General features: G+C 42.7%; 1 protein-coding gene across 1 annotated transcript; it reads left to right on the plus strand.

Moving 5' to 3' along the window:
• Positions 1-149: 149 nt before the first annotated feature.
• On the plus strand, positions 150-9,961 carry Nse1 (Non-SMC element 1). Its single transcript, XM_070540857.1, has 5 exons — positions 150-384; positions 1,656-1,867; positions 5,303-5,449; positions 7,868-7,984; positions 9,740-9,961. Exons 1-5 carry the CDS (start codon positions 270-272, stop codon positions 9,863-9,865), a joined length of 717 nt encoding a protein of 238 aa, XP_070396958.1. The 5' UTR covers positions 150-269; the 3' UTR covers positions 9,866-9,961.
• The last annotated feature ends 1,577 nt before the right edge of the window (positions 9,962-11,538 follow it).

An 11,538-nucleotide genomic window follows, 5' to 3' on the forward strand; every position in this document is an offset into this window, starting at 1 on the left:
CACAGAAAGAGTGGTTAAATCAAATTTTAATGTTTCCATCACGACTTACTGGTTTTCATATCATCGTATCACCAGCGCGCTGATCGAGACAACATGGATCAATGCATGGATCGAGCTCTAGCGAATCTGGCAATCCGTCGAACAGCCACGACTAGCCATGGCCGATAGCCAATCCGAGCATTTTGGCGCATGTTTCGGTGCACAGCGCGTGATTTGCCGTTTGCTGTCGACGTGATTGTTCGAGGGACGCTTTTCACCCGCAGTCCGCTATGACTGTTTACGGAGACCTGCACCGTACTTTCCTCCAGGTTATGATGTCACGGAAGCTATTGCCTCTGCCTGAATTTGAGGAGTTAGTCCGGCACTGCCACAGTAAATGCGACGGTAAGGAAAGCGCGCGATCTATCGCGCACTTCGAAACCGTTGTACCGCTTTTGCCATACGCGGTGTTTGCCGCAAGCATTCAGATCAGCTGGTAAAGCTGCTGTTGGACCAAACTTTGACGCAACTCACTAGGAGTGCCTCCGCCTTTATGGCAAGTCATAACTCAATATCATGTATACAAAAATGAAAATCAGCTTTAAAACATATCGCAGTATGTAAACCGCGCCTGCTGATACATATAATGTAGTAAAAACCTATGTGTCATACACTGCCCTTAAATATACTGCTAATTTGTTAGTAGGACTTCTGCGAAGCCCTCGTAAACATTATAACAATATTACGTAAGCTGAAACTTATGTAGAATATGTCCCCTTTAGATGCTTTAACGGATTTCGTTTACAGAACTGCGATATCTGTTTTTGGTGCGCTGGTGCAAATGTGTAAACTTCGTGCTTGTATACTTTTTCCAACTGCGATTTTAGGTAACTTATGAAAAAAAATTGTTGACGTCGTAAATTAAGAGTCTGCTTCCTATTGTTGCTATAATGCAACTTTCTCTCTCCAGTGCAACAAATTTAATTTGAATCGGTCCAGTCATTGTCTAGAGACAGCATCACTGCATTCTTTGTGTGTTCAAATAGGGAAATGGGGTTGGCCCCGAGCTAAAGCTTCCCTTGCAGGAGCAACATGCTCAGGGAGGTTTAGCGAAGGCCAACTTATGTACAGGTTTCTTCTGTTGAGCTCTAGGAAAGTTCCAGCCTCCAACCCTATCAGGTGGGGTGAGAAGGGAGGGTGCTTGGGAGGAGGCAGAGCACAGGAATGCTTGTAGGCCAAGCCTTGGGTGTGTGCTGTTCAAATTAATGCCATAAATCAGCTAGCCAAGGCTGGCTTATTCATTTGCCTTTGTTTCTTTATGAAGTGGTTCAGTCCCTGCCTACGGTCTCCTTCGTGAGAAAGCAGCATGTGTGTATGTGTGACATGAAATGGGTCCACATTGTTACTAGTACCATTACATGGACTAGTTTGCTAGAACTGTGAAACATTAAAGCATTTGTGCAGAGTAGAATAAGTAGACAGAGGCCAATGTTCGTGGTCTTTATGTATGTGTATGTGCATACATATGTACGTACATACATATGGTGTACACAATAACACTGCAAACATGTTGCGCATTGTTACAGTCAATGCAGTATTTCACTGAACTTTCTTGTGGAGAAAAAAATTCATTTTCCTGGTAACTCTGATTCTCTCTCATTTTTCTTTTTTTTCAGTTCCATGCATTGAAGTGAGCAACCCGCAAGCACTCGCCAAGTTTGTGTCTGTTGTCAACAACAAATTATCTCCATTTCACATGCGCATCAAAGGTGGCGTGAGTGAAGAAGATGGCTCGCATTTCTACGCTCTTGTAAACATGAGGGATGATGCGCTGTCAAAGTGTACCACAAAGTTCCCTGGCAACGAGTTGAAGTTCTTCAAGAAACTGGTGAGTTTGAAGGCGCGCACTTATGTTCTCGTGCCCCGCACGAAGTTTCTGGGTTCGATTCCGGACTGCTGCAGCTGCGATGCAATTAAGGTGCGTCATAGCTCATGAAACTGAGGCTTGGCCAGGCCCCTGCTCCTATAGTTTGCACACGATGGCATGCCTGCGGTTGAAATGATGTTACACCTCTACCACACTGCATAAAAACATTTACATCCATTGGGGCATATCTTGTCCCCAAACAACGCTCATCTGTCTTGCTTGCGTTTCCTTTTTTAAAAATTGCGCTCGGCACTTTCCTGTCAAGAATGCCATATTACGCTGTGACTTGAAAGGGCCGGGCGTGCAGCGGAAAAGACTGGAAAGGCACACAACATAGATGTGGATCATTGCCTGGGGACAAGACAAGCACAAAAGGGTGCTACATTTTCGTGGAGTGTACGATAGCTCGGAGTGGCACTAGCTAACACTCCCAGCGTTAGATACAGAACCGAAATATCTGAAATATCCAACAAACTGTGAATAGGAAGAGTAAAGGAGGAGGGCGCCAATGCTGCAGCTTAATGGTAGCTCGTTGCATGCGTTATGTGGAGGATGTGGAGCTCCCTATGGCAGCAAATTGTTGTTTCACTGACTTTCACTTTCTTTTGCCGTATCATTTCCACATTTCAATAAAATAGAACAGATTATGCCCCCTCTGCTTTCCCTAGCTTCATTGTCTGCTGGCTTATGTGGTCGTAATCAACAACAAAAAAAAGAGATCCTTGGCTCTTTTTATTTCTTCATTTTTGCTCAGTATTTCAGCAAGTTCATTTTGAAGGTGTAACACAGCTCAAATGAACAGACACAAGAGGAGGAAAGAAACAATCTCTCAACAGACTTTTGAACCAACCAGCCAATTTTAACAGAATTTGGCAGGATATTTTGTCCTGTCATTAGAACACATAGTAAATTTCATTACTTTAGCACAAATGGAAAAAAAAAAGGTTATGAATGTCCCATTGACAAAATGAGTGTGTCACCTTAGGAAAACTATTAAAAAGATTATAAAGAAATATTCTGAATGATTATCATCTGGTTGCCCTATATTACAGGATAGCAGCAGATGCCTCTTTCTGCCGAAATTGCATCACTTGGAAACATTTTTTTTTTTCACTGTGATCCAGAACTGTGTATTTTTTTCTTGATAGAAGCAATTTAGACATTCCATTGTCTTGTTCCTAAAAAATTTTGTGGCTAAAAACAATCTTGCAAACAATTTTAATCATTGGAGTATCGAAACAATAGTTTTGTGCGAATCGGTCAAAAAGTGCAAACTGAGAAGTATCGCTTCAAAGATTACAAAACATACCATTTTATTCGTCGGACGATGGGGCTCAATCGAATGCCCCCGTTACGTAGGTTAGGCCCTCTCCTTCAACTTGACACTGCTCAGTGGCAATTACTTCTGTATTGCAGTGCTTTTTTGCATTGCAAATCTTTTACGCGTTGAAGACTTCGTGGCTGGCATAGTCCACCACACACTCACCACCTGCTGATCACCATGAATCAGCAGAAAAATTTGGAGCAATATGAAGAGGACCAGCGCTGACAATAACCACAACATGGCTGTGCACGAGAACTCTGCGGGTGGGAAAAATGAAATGTGACGAGTTGTGTTTCCACCAATCGAAGCTTCAGTTTTGGCTTCGCAGGCAATCCAAACTCTCTGTGGCCAATAAATGTGCCTGTCTTGCATTTTTCTTTTTTTCCAGCATTATTCAATACCCTCAGCAGAAGGTCTCTCATCACTAGAAAGTGTAAAGAGCAAACTTTCTAACAAGTGAATTGACTCCGTGTTGGCCTCCTCTCCTGCTCTATGGCCTCATCTTGAAAACAGCATTCGTAATTGCTTTCAATGGGAAGTGGGTGCCACTGCAGCGTAAAACAAGCTCCTTTTTTTTTTTCGTTTCTATTGTGCACAATACAACTAAACTTAATGAGGAGCTTTATATCTTTAGGAATGCAAAACGAAGAAAACTACAAAATGCAATTTTCTGGCGAAAATTGTGATTTGAGCCCCGCATCCTCCCTTTAGAAAAAAATCAGGCATCATGCCTTGTCGTCATTTTTCCTTCCTTTTGTGCCTGTTCATTTGGGCTGTGTTATCTGTTCAAAATGAACCCTGTCCAACCCGTCCACTTGGACATCTTGTTTTAGCAGATGTTAGTCTCTGGTGGCTGACGTCAATATAATTGAAGGAAATTCAACTGAAAATATTGCCTCATATGTTTTGTCAGATTAAAAATGATGTGCATTATTATCGTACTCATGTCGATGTGTGTGGTGTATTATGGGGTTTTAGGAAATACAAATACATTGTATTTACAGACTCTCTACAGAAAAAGTCAAGATGGCTGGCCAAACATTGTTTCACAAGGACATGCCCTTGATTGTAGTCTTCCTTCATTGCTCCATAACAATACGCTAATGATATTAGAATGTTTATGCAAGTAGAATTTTGTGGCCACATGTAGATGGGTGGGTCTGTCTTCTCGGGGTGTGCATTGCAGGTGAGAACCGGTTATTGTAGTACATTATTGAACTTGTACGATTATGTCTAGGTAATCCAGAATGTATGATGATGCCTCTATGGATAGGGAACAATGTGGTAGCATCTTTGTTCTATGCGCTGACCGCATTGTTGCCATCGGCACTGCCAAGTTGTACCTTGACTTAGAGGCCACATGTTCACCCAGTGAAGAGTTCCCTTTTAAATTGGTTGTTCGCCTGCCTGCCCTGCTTGTCAGGTTTTGTCACTAACGTGCGACAATGAGTTCTAGTTGAATGGTTACTTGGTAATGGACCCATGATGGGAACATGTCCTCCTTGAGAAAAGCTGGCGCACAGCTCAAACGCAAAAAAAAAAATAAGAATATTTTGTGCTCTGGCATAAAAGCCGCCAACATTGTAGTTGACATTCAGAGGAAAAAATGAAGCTGGGCAGGCTATCTGATGTATAGGGCAGATAACCCGAGGTCTGTTAGTTGCAGAATCGGTGACAAGATAAGGGAAGTGCAGTCGACGATGACCGACAACTAGCTGGTGTAATGAGATTAAAAAATTCGCAGGCGTGAAATTGGGTCAGCTGGCACAAGACAAGGTTAATTGGAGATAGCTGGGAGAGGCCTTCATGCTGCATTTGACATAAGTAGGATGATGATAATTATGATTGTGATGATGCTACTGAAGCGCTATCCCTTGCTCAGAGCACGGTACATGCACATTGTTTTGAAAGGGGAAATGTATGGTGCCTCGAGCCAAAGCGTTATTTTAAACTAATCTAAGGCCGTATTTACCGCGAGCCACCAAGAGGATTTGCTTGGTGTACAGGGTTGGCTTTGGGAAATTTTTGTCGCTACTGCTATATCTGTTCTGATTCTACGGTACAACTTGCAGGTGTTGAAGATTGCAGGGTCCAATTGTGGGCGCATAACCTCAACAGCAGCACTCAACATGTTTTATGATGATAATGATATGGGCCTTCAAATAAGGACAGCGCAAAGTCTTATTGATCAGATGGTTGAACTTGGCTGTCTGATTGTGGTAAGTGCCAAACTCACTGAATCTCTGCCATATTCTGCAGTTAGGATGACTGGAAGTGAATTAGAACAGGTGGGCTACTTATGTCACGGACAAGACTTTTGAAAGTGCGCCTAGCACCGCTCACTCAATTCTGCTGCAAATAGCGATACATACGTAATGTAATGCGATACATTGCATTACATACCATAGTTATTTAATTATAAGTCGGGGGTGCAGTTGGGTGACCAGAAAAAAAGAATTTAAGCGTGCACTCAAATATAAGGCAATATAGAGTAGCCGATGGATTGTTCAGGCTCAGTGGGCATTGCCAGAAATACCAAATAATCAGAAGCCACCAGTGTAACCGGAGTAATTGGTGTGGGCTCTACATGAGTTTTGTTTTTTCACGGCAACGTGACTTGCGCCTTATAGTGTGGCTTCATGGCAGCACGCTCTGTGCTACCATGCTGCAATTTGCACTTTCATATAACATTTGGATTGCTAGAAATGCAGTGCTGCTGTTGCCATGTTGAAACAGTAACTGAATCCATCAGCATCGTGTATAAGGATGACTTTGAGGCTAAGGATTCTGGATCAAAGAACTACGCCTTATATTCGAATAAATAAGGTATGCTTGCAATCACAGTCAATTCTCTACGTCAATTTGTGATGCAGCATTGCTGGAAGTGCCTGCTTATTTGCACTGATGGTGATTCTGTGCATAAAGTGTGGCCTCGGGCGAGGGCAGTCTTCGTGTGGCAAAGAACTGTGGCCTTTTCCCAGAGGCTGAGTTTGGCACACTGAAGGCCCATTTTTGGTTTTACAAATTACGACACTGCATGCTTTTCTTCCAGCTTGCCATTTCTTTCTTAGTAAACGCCACATATTGCAGCTGCTGGGAATTAGCACACACCCTGCCCAAGCATTTGTGTTATGTGCGATGCTGTAGATGGCCAGAAGCAGAATTTCTTACATTAAGTGAGAGGGACATCTGGCAACACTGGTTGTGCAAGTGTTTTTTTTTTTAACAAGTACTGCTTCACCAGGGAAAGGAACATGGATGGCTTGGCTTGTCTCGAATGTGGCCACTTTGCCGAAAATGTATGGCTGCTTAAGTAAAGCCTTCTTACAAAAAGCCCTTTGTAGAAAGTCTAAAATTCACCTATAACACATATTTAATTACTGTTTACTCACATATATCGCAACAAATAAGCAAAGATAAAGAAAAATGTATTATCAGAACTGATGCATTCTGACTGCATACATTGTCATCATTTCTCCAAATTTTTCGGTGTGTCAGTGCTGATCATGTTTCACATAAGTGTACTACCTTGCACAAGGTTCTTACATGATAAAACCGAAAAAATAGCATTTCACAGATTTTTTTTTTTTTTTTTTTTACCAGGGACTCAACCATTGTTACAGATAAAAAGCTGTAAGCTTTCTGGCTCTTGAAGGAAGATGTCAGCATTAAGAAAGCGCATCCCCATACATACAACAGCACTGCGTCACCAGTTATAATTGGGTTATATATATATATATATATATATATATATATATATATATATATATATATATATATATATATATATATATATATATATAATCGGGTTATAGCATATCCATCTGTACTACCCTTACAGATGTGCCAGTGACGCTGTTCTTGATGAAATTACAACAACAAAAAAAACAAATGATACCCAATATCCTTGCAACAAATATACATCTTCAAGTGCATAATTCTTTTATTAAAGCAAAGCTTTCTATGCCTCTTTTCTCGAGGTTTGGTGTGTCTGCTCGGTCAGGTTCCGTTGCGTAAAGTGGGGTAATCACGGAGATAGTCTAATCAAAACTGATTTGATCTCGGAGACAGTGTTGATCTTGGAGGCCTTGTAGTTGTGCGGGTCATGTGCTTTGTTTGGTGGGTGTCTTCACGTCTTGCTAGGCAGGCGCATAATTGCTATGCTGTGAAATGTGGTGTTGAAGAGGAACAGTTACATGTGCATTACTGTGATGTCAAATGACACAAAACTTATACGATGGGAGAGGAATGCAAAGAGTTCCCTGTGTGTACTTGGACACGAAATCAAATTTCATGCGTGCATCTTTTTACCTACCATTTAATTAGAGTGCTTCATGAAAGCTTCAATGAACATTGATTCTGACAAGCATGTAGGATCTGCCATAACTTTATTTTTTTAAGGCAATGGCAGGAACCTCAGTGTCTATCCCAGTGATGGCGCCTTCTGGTTTCTGTTTTGTGAACTACCCATTTAAAAGTGCATATGGTGCTTAAAACTAAACTTGTAAAGCAAGCTTGTTGGTGTTGTAATAGCCTAGTTAAATTACTACAGGTTTATTGGCGCCTTTTGTTCAATTTCACAGCACTTCACAACATGCTTGCATGAATTTAATTGCCTGGGGCATTCTGTTTGTTAGGAGGAAGGCAACATATCCTTGGGCCCGTTGACACTCCTTGAAATGGAGCCCTACCTTCGAGAGCAGCTTGGTGAAGAGCTTCCTAACTGCCACGTGTGCAAGCAGATGTGCATTAAGGTAGGTGCTCCTCTCCTGTCCGAATTTTCTTTAGAGGCTTGACATTTTGTGCAGTCCGTCACGACTCAACATTGCAGTGGCAAACACACAACCGTCTTAACTCAAATAGAACTGTTATACAGTAAAGCCTTGCTACAATGAAGTTTAAGGTGGAGCTATGCATACTCCGTTATACCTATTACTTCTTTACAACCGTAATAGCAGGAGGAATACTGATTGAAATGATGCATGCCCAAGAAAATTTTATACAGTATTCGCTTCATTATATCTGATAATTAAGAGATAGATGGGCTAGTTGGTTGCTGGCTTGATGGAGCATGGTTATATTGGTGCAGTTTGAGGACAGGACACAGAAAGAATGCACACAGCGACTGTCTTGCGTGCATTCTTTCTGTGTCCCGTCCTGAAAACGTGGGGTGAGTTCGGACTGGTGGAACCTTCATGTGGTGGCACTGCAAGCGCAATGGCATGCGAGACGACTGGGCCAGGCATAGCTGCCAGCTACGGCGATTGATTATGCTCTGTCGTTTATTCGATTATGCTCTGTCGTTTATTCTTTTTTGTCTTGCCAAAATCCCCTGTGGAACCAAGGTCCAGCAAACACGTTGCATTTTGGGGTCCATGAACATTTATTTAAACATAGCTAAAGCTGGGGAGCCCATCCAGTTTCATCGGTTTCCATCGTGGTCTCACCAGCTCGAACAGTGGGAAGCCTGGTCATGCATGCATGGTCTGTAGAGAACAGACACACATTTCTGGTGTTTCTTTGTTTTTGTCAAGTTGTTGTAGCATGAATTTGGGGGCTGTTCATTTGCAAGAGCTTTCTGTTTCGAGTAAACCGTGCGTCTTTGCCTGCGCAGCTGTGGAGACTCCAGAGCTCAAGGCGGACACATGGATTTGCAGTCATACTTATGCCGTCCTCTCAGTGGCTCAATCTTTTTCCTTAAGGGTATATTTTCTTTCCTGGCACTCCCCAGCTCTTGCTGTGGCTGGTACAGACTCTTGTGTGCTCTGTATCCATAGCGAATGCCAACTTAGTGGCGTATTTACACACGCTTGATGTTTACATGTGCACCAGCCCTGCCGGTTCTCGTTCAAAACTGAAGATTGGCCTAGTTGGAGAGGCATAAAGATTGTTAACTGCCTTGTGCAAGTGGCAGCTTTACGCAAGAGAAAATGCACGAAAATGCATTTTCCAGTTTTTCAGGCTTTCGAAATCACAGGCAGCGCCGCGTGTACGCCTTATGCCTTTGCCACTTCATTGCATCACATTCCATTGCTTGTACTGCTGCAGTTGTTGGTGCTGTTCGCTAAGGCGCTGCTGGCGCCCTAAGACGGCTACCTGGTGCCTATTATTGTTTCTCAAGGAACTTGGCCTCTTCGTCACCCTCATTATCCCTTGAAGAGCCCTCATAGTCAACATCAAGGTCCTCTGAATCAGAGTTCATAAACTGTTCTTGTGTTTCTGCATTGTTAAAAAAAGTGCAGGCTTTTCGTACCTATCCGCCATGTAGGAAAACACACGAGCAACACAGACGGCCAATAAGCTTCGTCCTGTCATCTGTCATGTAAAAACTAAACCCCGCATCAAATTTTAGTTTAACCAATTTCCGATAGATGGCGCAACCAGTCTGTGGCTGTTTCATGTATACAAATTATTTCAGATGATTCTTTGCCCACCTGATGTTGAGACAAAAGTGAATTTCACATCATTCTTGGCACTGTCACAACACGTCTCTGCTTCTGCTGTTGCAGGGCAAGCTGTGTCCCAACCCCAACTGCCGCGTCAAGCTCCACAGTCACTGTGCAGTGCAGATCTTTCGCAGAAGATCGCACACATCTGGAAGCTGTCCAAGCTGCGACGAGCCGTGGGAGTTGTAGTCAGAAGACTGTCGGGACACAGAAGTTGCAAGAAGACACTGCTTGAAATTGATGTACATATTATTTAATAAAACTTGACAGGATCAGTAAGCTGTACATGATGAGCCAAAGAAAGAAATGACTGTGACCACTTCATTTCCAAAGTGACTGCATGAAAAATTGGATGTGAACAGCAGGTTTTTCTTTTTTCAGTGAAAAAGTATATAACAAAACCTTTTTTTTTTATTCTGCCACATGGCACAAGTCTTTGCACTGCCTGTCTTGCAATGCCGACACCATTGAAGAAATCTGAAATGAAGTTCCACAATCATTTGCTGCACCCAGCATCTATTGACCTAGTGCTTTCAAGACGGTGTTGATTGGTTCACTGGAAAGTCACTGCATGGTCCTACCCATTCAAAACAACGTGGAGTGCAGTGAAAATAAGTTTTGATAGCATAGCGTGAAGATGCATGGTTAACCACAAAGTATACGTCTACATTGCCAAACTAAATGCATCAGTAGGCAAGATTTAAAATTTCCTGTGCTGTTAAGTACTCGTCAGAGCCATGTGCTGCTCTATGGGTGAGGTGACACCATCTTGGTGTAGGCTTGATGAGTTAGTGGAAGGGCAAACTGAAGCAGTGCAACTTAAATGAAGACAGCAAAGGAAATGTGTGCCTCAAAACAAGTGATGGTAAACTGTAGCTCTGTAAAAAAAAATGCCTATTGTAGTTTGTTGCCAATAATGGAAGTTTTTTTTTTTTTTGCAGCTTTTGTTAAGAAATTGAAGGCCCTGGATCAGAATTTCGCTGCCAGTAGCATTTTGTTTTCTCCCTTAAATGCAGCAAATTTCCTTCATTTGGAAATAATTTTGCGAGATAATTTCTGTGTTTAGCATGTATATGAATGCATAAACTGCCAAGTGGGGAAGCGTGTCTACAGATGTGCTGAGATTTTGCATGTCATGTGGGCTGCGAATTGCAGTGTGATATGACGAAGACAGTACATCTGTTCAATTCGCCCGTACCAAACCAGTTTACAAGATGCTGCACCTTGCTATTCATTTCAGCGGTGTACCAATGGCATCATCTGAACCAAACCGTTTCGTTTCAAAAGGTGCAGGGTTGGTTTACGATTTTGCTGCACCTTTTGTCAGTGCTGACTTGGTGCAGAGGTACAGGTGCATAGCAGCAGCACAGCAGACGACTCGGCACACGGGTGCAAGTGCCATTTAAACACCACTTCTGCAAGTCTGCTGTGTCTACACAAGCACGTAGAACAGACCTAGTGCCAACTATACAGCAGATAATGATAAACATGGCAGTGTGGCAAACAACTTGCCCGACAGAAGATGCTCGAGGCATTCTTGTCACTAATAATAATAAACCTTCACAGATGCACGCAAGCCCAAGCAATTCACATATCAAAAACGGCGGGGTGCACACAGAATTCTCAAACCCTTCGGAAGTCCTAGGGTTCTGCTGCTCGTAATCTACCCAAGACTCGCAAATGCTTCACTGCGCTGCGTCAATGCCACTCAAAATGTGCCGATTCCACTGCACGGGACTGGTGGCGCCATCTGTCATGGCTACAGCAAACACAGTTTTCACCATAGACAGATAATGACAGACGGCACCACTGTTCCATTGCAGCATCTTTTGGATAAGGGGTTAACCATCGAGAAGAAACCC

This window comes from Dermacentor albipictus, chromosome 6, assembly GCF_038994185.2.
Source record: "Dermacentor albipictus isolate Rhodes 1998 colony chromosome 6, USDA_Dalb.pri_finalv2, whole genome shotgun sequence".
NCBI lineage: Eukaryota > Metazoa > Arthropoda > Arachnida > Ixodida > Ixodidae > Dermacentor > Dermacentor albipictus.

Coding starts and splice junctions, on each gene's coding strand:
- Nse1 (XM_070540857.1), top strand. CDS start 270: ATGACTGTTTACGGAGACCTGCACCGTACTTTCCTCCAGGTTATGATG. Junction 1,868..5,302: donor TGAAGTTCTTCAAGAAACTG/GTGAGTTTGAAG, acceptor TACAACTTGCAG/GTGTTGAAGATTGCAGGGTC. Junction 7,985..9,739: donor GCAAGCAGATGTGCATTAAG/GTAGGTGCTCCT, acceptor CTGCTGTTGCAG/GGCAAGCTGTGTCCCAACCC.